This window comes from Oncorhynchus nerka, linkage group LG14 (assembly GCF_034236695.1).
Source record: "Oncorhynchus nerka isolate Pitt River linkage group LG14, Oner_Uvic_2.0, whole genome shotgun sequence".
Taxonomy (NCBI): domain Eukaryota; kingdom Metazoa; phylum Chordata; class Actinopteri; order Salmoniformes; family Salmonidae; genus Oncorhynchus; species Oncorhynchus nerka.
In genome coordinates, this window is record NC_088409.1 from 84,928,935 (window position 1) to 84,942,066 (window position 13,132).

The following is a 13,132-nucleotide window of genomic DNA, read 5'->3' on the forward strand; positions in this document are numbered from 1 at the left end:
ACTGCCCGTTCCATGATCTCGCCATCACGGTTGACAACTCCATTGTGTCCTCGTCCCAGAGCGCTAAGAACCTTGGCGTGATCCTGGACAACACCCTGTCATTCTCAAATAACATCAAGGCGGTGGCCCGTTCCTGTAGGTTCATGCTCTACAACATCCGCAGAGTACGACCCTGCCTCACACAGGAAGCGGCGCAGGTCCTAATCCAGGCACTTGTCATCTCCCGTCTGGATTACTGCAACTCGCTGTTGGCTGGGCTCCCTGCCTGTGCCATTAAACCCCTACAACTCATCCAGAACGCCGCAGCCCGTCTGGTGTTCAACCTTCCCAAGTTCTCTCACGTCACCCCGCTCCTCCGCTCTCTCCACTGGCTTCCAGTTGAAGCTCGCATCCGCTACAAGACCATGGTGCTTGCCTACGGAGCTGTGAGGGGAACGGCACCTCACTACCTCCAGGCTCTGATCAGGCCCTACACCCAAACAAGGGCACTGCGTTCATCCACCTCCGGCCTGCTCACCTCCCTACCACTGAGGAAGTACAGTTCCCGCTCAGCCCAGTCAAAACTGTTCGCTGCTCTGGCCCCCCAATGGTGGAACAAACTCCCTCACGACGCCAGGACAGCGGAGTCAATCACCACCTTCCGGAGACACCTGAAACCCCACCTCTTTAAGGAATACCTAGGATAGGATAAAGTAATCCTTCTCCCCCCTTAAAAGACCTAGATGCACTATTGTAAAGTGGCTGTTCCACTGGATGTCATAAGGTGAAAGCACCAATTTGTAAGTCGCTCTGGATAAGAGCGTCTGCTAAATGACTTAAATGTAAATGTAAATGTAATTGTCATGCTGGAGGGTCATGTCAGGATGAACCTGCAGGAAGGGTACCACATGAAGGAGGAGGATGTCTTCCCTGTAATGCACGGCGTTGAAATTGCCTGCAATGACAGCAAACTCAGTCCAATGACGCTGTGACACACCGCCCCGAACCATGACGGATCCTCCACCTCCAAATCGATCCCGTTCCAGAGTACAGGCCTCGGTGTAACACTCCTTCCTTTGACGATAAACGCGAATCCGACCATCACCCCTGGTGAGACAAAACCGCGACTTGTCAGTGAAGAGCACTTTTTGCCAGTCCTATCTGGTCCAGCGACAGTGGGTTTGTGCCCATAGGCGACGTAGTTGCCGGTGATGTCTGGTGAGGACCTGCCTACAATCCTGCAGTCCTCATCCCTCTCTGCAGCATGCCTAAGGCACATTCACGCAGATGAGCAGGGACCCTGGGCATCTTTCTTTTAGTGTTTTTCAGAGTCGGTAGAAAAGCCTCTTTAGTTTCCTTTTCATAACTGTGACCTTAACTGCCTTCCGTCTGTAAACTGTTAGTGTCTTAACAACCGTTCCACAGGTACATGTTCATTCATTGTTTATGGTTCATTGAACAAGCATGGGAAGCAGTGTTTAAAACCTTTACAATGAAGATCTGTGAAGTTATTTGGATTTTTATGAATTACCTTTGAAAGACATGGTCCTGAAAAGGGGAAGTTTATTTTTTTTGTTGAGTTTACACTACCGTTCAAAAATACAGTGTAGATATTGTTAATGTTGTAAATGAATATTGTTGCGGGAAATAGCTGATTTTTAATGGAATATCTACAGTACAAAGGCACACAGAGGCCCATAATCAGCAACCATCACTCCTGTGTTCCAATGGCACATTGTGTTATGCAGGTCAGCCACCAGGGGGAGACTCGTTGAGGCCTGGTAGCAGATGAAGTGTTCATCACGAGGCGATGGCTCCATCTGCTGGACGTGCCAGGTCTCGACGGGCTCCCCAGCCATGACTTCATGCATGTGCATGAATTTTAAGCCCGAGCCCTACCCATGCAGGCACATTCAGGGCCTACCCGAAATCAGAAATAACTTTTGACTAAAATACAGTATATACACATGAAATGTGTAGTGAATAGTGTTCCATTATTGAAGTGACTAGTGTTCCATTATTAAAGTGACCAGTGATTCCATGTCTATGTATATAGGGCTGCAGCCTCTAAGGTGCAGGGTTAAGTAACCAGGTGGTAGCCGGGTAGTGATGGCTATTTAACAGTCTGATGGCCTTGAGATAGAAGCTGGTTTTCAGTTTCTCTGTCCCAGCTTGTACCTGTACTGACCTCGCCTTCTGGATGGTAGATGTCTTTGATGCATTGGGCAGACCTCACCACCCTCTGGAGAGTCTTGCGGTTGCAGGCGGTGCAGTTGCCATACCAGGCAGTGATACAGCCCGACAGGATGCTCTCAATTGTGCATCTGTAAAAGTTTGTGAGGGTCTTAGCCAAATTTCTTCTGCCTCCTGGGGTTGAAGAGGCGCTGTTGCGCCTTCTTCACCACACTGTCTGTGTGGGTTGACCATTTCAGTATGCCAGTTATGTGTACGCAGAGGAACGTAAAGCTTTTCACCCTCTCCACTGGTCCTGTCGATGTGGATAGGGGCGTCCATGATCAGCTCCTTGGTTTTGTTGACGTTGAAGCTGTTATTTTCCTGGAACCACTCTGCCAGGGCCCTCACCTCTTCTCTGTAGGCTGTCTCGTTATTGTTGGTAATCAGGCCTACTACTGTTGTGTAGTTTGAAAACTTGATGATTGAGTTAGAAGCTTGCGGGACCACGCAGTCATGGGTCAACAGGGAGTACAGGAGGGGGCTGAGCACACATTTTTGTGGGGCCCCTGTGTTGAGAATCAGTGACCTTCACCACCTGGGTGCGGCCGTCAGGAAGTCCAGGACCCTGTAGCACAGAGCGAGGTTCAGACCCCCGAACTTAAGCTGTGTCCATACACCTCTCACACTGACCTACAGTAGAACAGTCCAAATCAAACTGTGCAACAACAAAAACCGGATGTAGCTTGGCAGCCTAGTCTCTCCAGCCCATAGAGTTAGTTAGAGGGCTCATTATGGATATAACCAGTGATATTTGGCAGCATGTTAAACAGTACAGTAAGTAAGCATTTCACTGTAAGTCTACACCTGTTGTTTACAAAGCATGTGACAATTAAATTACATGTTTTAATTTGAGTAGTTTCTCATTGCATGGGGCGATGTGTCTAATTTGTCATGATAGTGGCACAGTGGGTCAACGGCTGAACCCCGGCATTGCTGCTTGCAGCTATATTAATTTAGCTGTGTGTGTTCATCTCCCCATACCTCTCGGGGCAGATGCTGGGTCCTCCAAGATGGCGCCAATAGAGATGGTCGCCTCGTTTCAGGTCCTTAGAAAACTATGCAGTTATTTGTTTTTGTTTTGTATTATTTCCCTTTATCTTTGTGTGTATAAGGTAGTTGTTGTGAATTTGTTAGATTACTTGTTAGATTTTACGGCATAGTCGGAACTAGAAGCACAAGCATTTCGCTACACTCACATTAACATCTGCTAACCATGTGTATGTGACAAATAACATTTGATTTGATTTGCATGGATGCTTATGTATATCACCGCCATCTAGTGGCCACAATAAACAAATTACACAAGATTTTGTCCAGGACTCCATCCCTGCAAGTGGCAGTAAATCATCAATATTAGCTTTATCTTTTTTTCAAACACAAAGATGATACCAAATGAGTCCTCTAACTAACTCTATGCTCCAGCCCTTTTTGACACTCTGCTCCCGTCCCACAGCCACTGACACAAACTTGTCAACACATACATCATGATGGCTCCTCTCAGTGACACTGCAATTTGGAAAGTATTGGGCCTTTATAATAAGGTGTGGCAGGAAGAGCAACTGCCTGGCAGTTGGAAGCAGGCAGTAGTGGTGCCAATAAGGAGACCAGGTAAAGACCCTACCAGTCCTTCAACCTATAGGCCGATAGCGTTGACATGTACATAAACTTATGGAAAGGATGATAATGGAAAGACTGCCTGGAGAGTAGAGGACTAATGTCACCAGATAAAAGTGGGTTCAGGAAAGGCAGGGGAACGATGGATCCTGTACTGTGCCTTGAGTCAGTCATACGGAAGACACAAGCAAATAAGGAGGTGGTAGTAGCTTTGATGTAGAGAAGGCTTATGATATGATGTGGAAGGAAGGCCTACTTATCAAGCTGGCTAAAATGGGAGTTGGAGGAAGGGTGTTTAACTGGATAAAGGATTTTCCTTTTTGGGCGATCAATACAAGTGAGGGTGGGGAGCTCTATATCAGAAAGCTATGAGGTGGATAATGATACCCCCCAGGGAAGTGTCATTGGTCCTTTGTTGTTCTCCATAATAATTGACAATGTATTCTCTCAGGTGACAGCTGATATTGGGAGGTCATTGTTTTGCGGATGATGAGGCTCTGTGGAAGAGAGGGAGAAATATTACCCAGACAGCCAGAAGAGTTCAAGAAGTGATTCGTGAAGTAGAGCGGTGGTCCCTCCGGTGGAGCTTCAAGTTTTCAGTTGAGAAAACACAGACTGTGTCTAGAAGGAAGGTTGGGAAGGAAATACACTTGAAGTTGTATGGAAGGAATCTGGGGAGTGTGGGAGTGTTTAGATTCCTGAGGTCCTGGTTTGACACTCAAATGACATGGGTGAAGCATATTGAGAGTAGTTGTCAACAGAAAGAAAATATTGAATGTGATGCGTTGCCTGTCAGGAATGGAGTGTGGGGGGGGCATATAGAATGGAGGTGAAAATGCTATACAGTGCCTTCCGAAAGTATTCGGCCCCCTTGAACTTTGCGACCTTTTGCCACATTTCAGGCTTCAAACATAAAGATATAAAACTGTATTTTTTTGTGAAGAATCAACAACAAGTGGGACACATTCATGAAGTGGAACAACATTTATTGGATATTTCAACCTTTTTTAACAAATCAAAAACTTAAATATTGGGCGTGCAAAATTATTCAGCCCCTTTACTTTCAGTGCAGCAAACTCTCTCCAGAAGTTCAGTGAGGATCTCTGAATGATCCAATGTTGACCTAAATGACTAATGATGATAAATACAACCCACCTGTGTGTAATCAAGTCTCTGTATAAATGCACCTGCACTGTGATAGTCTCAGAGGTCCATTAAAAGCGCAGAGAGCATCATGAAGAACAAGGAACACACCAGGCAGGTCCGAGATACTGTTGTGAAGAAGTTTAAAGCCGGATTTGGATACAAAAAGATTTCCCAAGCTTTAAACATCCCAAGGAGCACTGTGCAAGCGATAATATTGAAATGGAAGGAGTATCAGACCACTGCAAATCTACCAAGACCTGGCCGTCCCTCTAAACTTTCAGCTCATACAAGGAGAAGACTGATCAGAGATGCAGCCAAGAGGCCCATGATCACTCTGGATGAACTGTAGAGATCTACAGCTGAGGTGGGACACTCTGTCCATAAGACAACAATCAGTCGTATATTGCACAAATCTGGCCTTTATGGAAGAGTGGCAAGAAGAAAGCCATTTCTTAAAGATATCCATAAAAAGTGTTGTTTAAAGTTTGCCACAAGCCACCTGGGAGACACACCAAACATGTGGAAGAATGTGCTCTGGTCAGATGAAACCAAAATTGAACTTTTTGGCAACAATGCAAAATGTTATGTTTGGCGTAAAAGCAACACAGCTCATCACCCTGAACACACCATCCCCACTGTCAAACATGGTGGTGGCAGCATCATGGTTTGGGCCTGCTTTTCTTCAGCAGGGACAGGGAAGATGGTTAAAATTGATGGGAAGATGGATGGAGCCAAATACAGGACCATTCTGGAAGAAAACCTGATGGAGTCTGCAAAAGACCTGAGACTGGGACGGAGATTTGTCTTCCAACAAGACAATGATCCAAAACATAAAGCAAAATCTACAATGGAATGGTTCAAAAATAAACATATCCAGGTGTTAGAATGGCCAAGTCAAAGTCCAGACCTGAATCCAATCGAGAATCTGTGGAAAGAACTGAAAACTGCTGTTCACAAATGCTCTCCATCCAACCTCACTGAGCTCGAGCTGTTTTGCAAGGAGGAATGGGAAAAAATTTCAGTCTCTCGATGTGCAAAACTGATAGAGACATACCCCAAGCGACTTACAGCTGTAATCGCAGCAAAAGGTGGCGCTACAAAGTATTAACTTAAGGGGGCTGAATAATTTTGCACGCCCAATTTTTCAGTTTTTGATTTGTTAAAAAAGTTTGAAATATCCAATAAATGTCGTTCCACTTCATGATTGTGTCCCACTTGTTGTTGATTCTTCACAAAAAAATACAGTTTTATATCTTTGTTTGAAGCCTGAAATGTGGCAAAAGGTCGCAAAGTTCAAGGGGGCCGAATACTTTTGCAAGGCACTGTATATAGCGCTGTTAAGGTCAGTAATGGATTATGGAAGTATAGCATATGGATCAGCTGCTCAGACATCTTTAAAAAAGCCTGATGTTATCCAGGCCCAAGCCCTAAGAATATGTTGTGGAACACTTAGGACCTCTCCGGTGGCAGCAATGCAGGTAGAGTTGGGAGAGATGTCATTAAGAAGTTAAGAAGACAACAGCTAGCCATGACATATTGGGTAAATCTACAAGGACATACGATTAAACATCCTACAAAAAAGGTACTCCTTCAGTGCTAGGAACATGAACAAAATCTGAATACAAGCTGGGTGGATTTGCAATTGCATGGCGAGAGAGATGGGGTTGTTTGGGAGGGAGTTTAGCCTCTCTGTGCTTCTTCCTGCCATCCCATCTTGGTTTCTCCCTCAGCCAGGGGTAGATCTATGGTTGCTTGAGAGCTGTTGAGGAAGGAGTAGATTCAGTTGTAAGTGAACATTTATAAACACAATACTATGCTTTCTGACTATATTAACAGATGGATCTAAGGACCCTAAACCAGGGAGGAGAGGAGCAGCTTTTAGTGTTCCTGAGTTTAAGGTGGCAGTGACAAAAAGAGCAATAGAACATTTATCTGTTTACACAATGGAGTTGTTGGCCATATAATTGGCTGCAGAGTAGGTGGAGGTGGTGAGGCCAGACAGGGTACTCATCTGCTCTGAATCCTGTACAGCACTGATGAGCTTAAATTCATGTGTATCTCAGAGCAGACAGGATGTATTGTATGAGGTTTAGCAGTGTTTGTTTAGGGTGAAAGAGATGGGGGTATTTGTGATGTTCCTCTGGGTACCGGCTCATGTGGGAGTAGAGGGGAACGAGGAAGTGGATATTATTTCCAAGCAGGAGCAGAAGCCAAGGGGTTAATAAGAACAGTGGGTAAAAATAAGTGGCAAGAGTTGTGGAACAGGGAGAGTAAGGGAAGACGTATAAGAGTTGTGGAACAGGGAGAGTAAGGGAAGACGTATAAGAGTTGTGGAACAGGGAGAGTAAGGGAAGACGTATAAGAGTTGTGGAACAGGGAGAGTAAGGGAAGACGTATAAGAGTTGTGGAACAGGGAGAGTAAGGGAAGACGTATAAGAGTTGTGGAACAGGGAGAGTAAGGGAAGACGTATAAGAGTTGTGGAACGGGGAGAGTAAGGGAAGACGTATAAGAGTTGTGGAACAGGGAGAGTAAGGGGAGACGTATAAGAGTTGTGGAACAGGGAGAGTAAGGGAAGACATATAAGAGTTGTGGAACAGGGAGAGTAAGGGAAGACGTATAAGAGTTGTGGGACAGGGAGAGTAAGGGAAGACGTATAAAAGTTGTGGAACAGGGAGAGTAAGGGAAGACGTATAAGAGTTGTGGAACAGGGAGAGTAAGGGAAGACGTATAAGAGTTGTGGAACAGGGAGAGTAAGGGGAGACGTATAAGAGTTGTGGAACAGGGAGAGTAAGGGAAGACGTATAAGAGTTGTGGAACAGGGAGAGTAAGGGGAGACGTATAAGAGTTGTGGAACAGGGAGAGTAAGGGAAGATGTATAAGAGTTGTGGAACAGGGAGAGTAAGGGAAGACGTATAAGAGTTGTGGAACAGGGAGAGTAAGGGAAGACGTATAAGATCCAGGAAAAGGTGGGGTCAGGGAGGTGGGGTCAGGGAGGTCCTCGGGCCGAGAGAGAAGGGAGGAAAGTGTAGTCACAAGGCTGAGACTGGGACACATAAGGCTCAATAGTACATTGGAAGTGGTGGGGAAACATCCGACTGGGAGGTGTGATCATTGTTAGGAGGAGATGGAGACAGTGGAACATGTTCTATTTCTATTGCCAGAAATATGTGAGAGAAATGGAGCGATTTGTTATTAGATTTGAGGGGTAATGGGGTTGAAGAGCCAGGATTAAGTGAACTTTCGGGGAAATCTTCAGGAGATGTAGTATTTAATTATGTATATTGTTTCCTTAGGGAGACGAGATTATTGGGTAGGATTTAGACCTTCCCCCTGGTCCACACTCCAGTCCAGTTGGTGGCGGTAATACACCTAAAATCCACAGAAGAAGAAGAAGAACACATGTTATTTCACTTTCACTTTCACTTCTGTGTTCATGAATACACCAACGAGAACATGTTGTTGCAAATATGATAACCACAATTTTAATTTCATTCATGCAGTTTTCCATCGTAGGTGAGTTCATTATTTGAGTTGTGTTTTTGGCATTCTTGTCTCACCAAGTTGTGTAATAGTATAACAAACTGAATGCAGTTTTACATTTTGAAAAGGCTTCAATAGGCTAAACCCAGCAGACACAACCCCTACACAATATTGTCTTCACGTTGTCTATTGAAATAGGCTACAGAAACGATAACTTGAAGTGTTGTCTTCCAGCCCCTCATTCTCTTCATCGCCATTGCATCGCAACCCAAGGGACCTTGTATCCGAAAAATATCCAGTTGGTAATGATAGATGATGTCATTGTCTATTACTACAACAGCAGTGCTGAACAAGAGGCCGTAGTGCCAGAATGGTTGAACCACCCTGAGGGAATTGAATTTTGGCAGGAGGTTCATCGAAATCTGAAATTTAATCGATATGTAATGGATACTGCCGTGAGAGTAACAAGTGAACATTACAATCATTCACATGGTAAGACGAAATATGTGTGCCGAGACAGTGCAACAGAGCTGAAGGCCTTAAGGAGAATTGCATGGCTATACAGAGGTTCAATAACCAAAAAAACATATTTTCCTAGTTGCAGCCATTAGCCTACCTTTGTGAGCTGATACTTTTAACCAGCAGTCTATATTTGAAGTAAATGGTGCTGATTTATTATGGTCATTTGATGTGTCATACAGATCACTTTTACCAAGCTCACGGACGCTGTGGATGGAAGTCGGACGGAACCACAGAGGCCTTTATGAGCCATGCATATGATGGCAAGGACTTTGTCAGCTTCGATGTATCGACCAGAACATGGACAGCTGCAGTTTCCCATGCTGTTTTTTACAAAAGAAAAAGGGAAACAGATGTAGAAGATCTTGTTAGGCTGGTCATTCATTACGAATCTGGATGCATCCGGTGGCTGGAGAAACTGTTAGAGTTTAGCGTTACAGTTCGAGAACCCAAAGGTAACAACACACCTTTATTAACCGGTACATTTTGTAAAACCTCAACGAGGTATTGCACTTACCATACCTATGTTCTCCTTTCCATTAAACAAAATCATTGCCCCAGAGCACAAGCTATACAGTGCCTTCGGAAAGTATTCATACCCCTTGACTTTTTCCACACTTTGTTTACATTACAGCCTTATACTAAAATGGATGAATAAAAAAGAAATCCTCAGCAATCTACACACAATACCCCAAAATGACAATGCGAAAACAGGTTTTTAGAAATTGCTGCAAATGTGTTAAAAAAAACTAAAACAGAAATAACTTATTTACATAAGTATTCAGACCCTTTGCTATGAGACTCAAAATTGAACGCTCTGTAGCAGGTTCTCAGACTGGGGCCACGGTTCATCTTTCAACAGGACAACGACCCTAAGCACACAGCCAAGACACTGCAGGAGTGGCTTCGTGACATGTCTTTCAATGTTCTTGAGTGGCCCAGCCAGAGCCCAGATCGAACATCTCTGGAGAGACCTGAAAATAGCTGTGCAGCAACAGTCCCCATCCAACCTGACAGAGCTTGAGCGGATCTGCAGAGAATAATAAGAGAAACACCCATATACAGGTGTGCCAAGCTTGTAGCGTCATAGCCAAGAAGACTCAAGGCTGTAATCGCTGCCAAAGGTGCTTCAACAAATTACTGAATAAAGGGTCTGAATACTTATGTAAATGTGATATCATTTATTTATTTTTTATTAGCAAAAACTTCTAAAAAACAGTTTTTGCTTTGTCATTGTGGGGTATTGTGCGTAGGTTTGATGAGGGGAAAAAACAATTTAATACATTTTAGAATAAGGTTGTAACATAACAAAATGTGCAAAAAGTCAAGGGGTCTGAATACTTTCCAAAGGCACTGTATATGTTCTTCGAGATGTGACATTTTGTAGTTAACAAACAACACATGTCTGTAATGTTCCTCTTAAGTCCCTGCGGTGAGTCTGTTTGAGAGACCGCCTCATGGCAACTCCGAGGTGGAGGTCACATGTCATGTGACAGGGTTCTACCCTCGGGCGGTGCAGGTGGAGTGGCTGGGGGCAGAGGGGCTTCCCATGGTAGACAGGGTGAGCAGTGGGGAGGTGCTGCCCAACGGAGACGGTTCATACCAGCTGAGGAAGAGCCTGACTGTCCCACAGGAAGCCCAGGACACCCAGAGCTACAGCTGCCTGGTGCTCCACAGCAGTATAGCTGGGAACATCACAGTAACCTGGGGTAGGGTACATTTCCCAATATCATTTACAATTGAATCAGCTGAAGATATACTACAGCATGTAATATGTTCATATGTATGTCTTTTTCTAGCGCCAAAGAAGAACCTGGCCAATGTGCTCATGGCTATAGTCATCATTGTATCTGTAGTCTTGATACTCACTGTCCTAATCAAGTATTTAGTATGGAGGAGAGCAGTAGGTAAGAGTCAATCTTAATGCTTGCTGCACTAGGTGTTATTTCTGATCAGAGTAAAGTAAACAAGAGCTTAATGACCCCTCACACACATTTGAAAGATTTTTCCCTTTCCTGTTTATTCAGCACAAAACCCAGAGTAAGTCTGTATGCATTTGATGCTCTATACAACCCTAAAGTAATTTACATAATGTTAGACTTGCTGCTTTTGTTGTTGTGGTTGATGCTCTATACAACCCTAAAGTCATTTACATAATGTTAGACTTGCTGCTTTTGTTGTTGTGGTTGATGCTCTATACAACCCTAAAGTCATTTACATAATGTTAGACTTGCTGCTTTTGTTGTTGTGGTTGATGCGCTATACAACCCTAAAGTCATTTATAAATGTTAAAATTGCTGCTTTTGTTGTTGTGGTTGATGTTACAATTTTTTGTTGTTGTCCTGTTCTTATTTTACGAGCTGCAAGATGTAATCTAAACAACAAATAAACATTTGAGTATGTCATTGAAGGAGTGGCTAACATCAGGAAGTAACTCCATGGAGAAGGAGATATATTTCAACGGTCTTGTTTTTCCTTCTGTGAAGTGTGTTTTGACTGTGAAATGTACTTTAAATACGTTGTGATTTGATTTTAACATGGTTCGGACTGAAGGAACTACATTCATGGAAAATTCAAGTTTAAAAAAACACATCATTTATTTAAATACAATTTAAAAAACACAACTTAATTAATCATTGTCTGTTTTCCAGTGTAGGGTTTCCAGTTACAGTGTGTTTTCAAGTGAGGAATTGAAGTCTAAAGTATTCTTCAAGTGGCCCATAAAAACAGAAGCCTTTTGGTTACAGAACATCTTAAAGCTTATTTGACATAGAGAAATGTTCCCACATCAACCTACAGTGGAACAGTCCAAATCAAACTCAACAACAATGGAAACAGGAAGTAACTTTGCAGTGGCTTTTCTACAGCCCTGTTTAACACTCCACTCCTCTCCCACATACCCCTCTGCTGGCTGGAGGTCAGATGGCAGCGCCGCACATTGCCAGTCCCGTCTCGCAGCAGGGGGAGGCGTACCTCACCCACAGGGCAATCCACCTGTCCACTGGGCCACGTTCAGAGGAGGGTTACCTTGTACCAGCCTGGGTCTCAGTTCAGCATGGCCATTCTCCCCCTGTGCTAGGCTTGTCTGCTCCCTGTCTCTCTGGTTGTGGTTGGGGGTGGGCTGGTTCTCCTCTAGGCTGTACCCTGGGGGGGTCTGTGGGGCCGTGGAGCAGGGTAAGAACGCCCTGACCCAGGGAGAGCTTGAGGGAAGCCAGGCCAGAGAGACAGTCCATCTGGCCTGGGCAGGTGTGCTCTACTCGCATGGTGGAGCAAGATGGGGGAGACATGTCAGGATCCTGGGGGAGAAGGGAACAGGATGTAATACCAGGGATACTACACAGGAAATTATGACATATAGAGGGATGGGCAAGGTGATTAGTATGTGTACATTAAATAAACTGAAGAAAGGAGTTTTGCCTGTAACACACTTTCGGCACAGGGGTTTGGCCCTGACCTTAACCCCTAACCCCCTGGCCCGGTCATGCCCTCTCCCTCTCCCCTCACCTGGGTCATAGAAGGGCACCAGCAGGAAGGTGCCAGACTGCTCGGGGGTGTTGGCGCGGGTCTGGATAATGAAGTGGGCACGGAGGCGAGCAGTAGTGATCTCCTCAAACATCAAACATGCTGCCTGTGGAGTCCATAACAAACACCATCGCTGGAGGCTGCTTCACACTGAACAGTCTGCCCTCAGGATAGTACAGCCAACAGAAGGAAATAGTCTGCCCTCAGGAGAGCACAGCCAACAGAAGGAAACAGTCTGCCCTCAGGAGAGCACAGCCAACAGAAGGAAACAGTCTACCCTCAGGAGGGCACAGCCAACAGAAGGAAACAGTCTGCCCTCAGGAGAGCACAGCCAACAGAAGGAAACAGTCTGCCCTCAGGAGAGCACAGCCAACAGAAGGAAACAGTCTGCCCTCAGGAGAGCACAGCCAACAGAAGGAAACAGTCTACCCTCAGGAGAGCACAGCCAACAGAAGGAAACAGTCTGCCCTCAGGAGAGCACAGCCAACAGAAGGAAACAGTCTACCCTCAGGAGGGCACAGCCAACATAAGGAAACAGTCTGCCCTCAGGAGAGTACAGCCAACAGAAGGAAACAGTCTACCCTCAGGAGGGCACAGCCAACATAAGGAAACAGTCTGCCCTCAGGACAGTACAGC

The 13,132-nt window shown here is 45.0% G+C and overlaps 1 protein-coding gene across 2 annotated transcripts; it reads left to right on the forward strand.

The window, feature by feature from the left end:
- Positions 1 to 8,372: 8,372 nt before the first annotated feature.
- Positions 8,373 to 11,379, forward strand: LOC115141979 (major histocompatibility complex class I-related gene protein). 2 transcript variants are annotated; one of them, XM_029681418.2, is made up of 5 exons: positions 8,373 to 8,488; positions 8,690 to 8,947; positions 9,157 to 9,429; positions 10,399 to 10,683; positions 10,774 to 11,379. In XM_029681418.2, the coding sequence occupies exons 1-5, from the start codon at positions 8,443 to 8,445 to the stop codon at positions 10,896 to 10,898; spliced, it is 987 nt and encodes a 328-aa protein (XP_029537278.1). In that variant the 5' UTR covers positions 8,373 to 8,442; the 3' UTR covers positions 10,899 to 11,379. The 2 variants fall into 2 exon arrangements, with proteins under 2 accessions (XP_029537278.1, XP_029537279.1); XM_029681419.2 differs by having other exon boundaries at positions 10,494 to 10,683.
- Positions 11,380 to 13,132: the final 1,753 nt, after the last annotated feature.

Bases quoted from the DNA above. Each gene is read 5' to 3' on its own strand.
- LOC115141979 (XM_029681418.2), top strand. From the start codon at position 8,443: ATGATAACCACAATTTTAATTTCATTCATGCAGTTTTCCATCGTAG. The intron at 8,948-9,156 runs GTAAGACGAAAT...TGTGTCATACAG, and splicing joins ACATTACAATCATTCACATG to ATCACTTTTACCAAGCTCAC. The intron at 10,684-10,773 runs GTAGGGTACATT...GTCTTTTTCTAG, and splicing joins GAACATCACAGTAACCTGGG to CGCCAAAGAAGAACCTGGCC.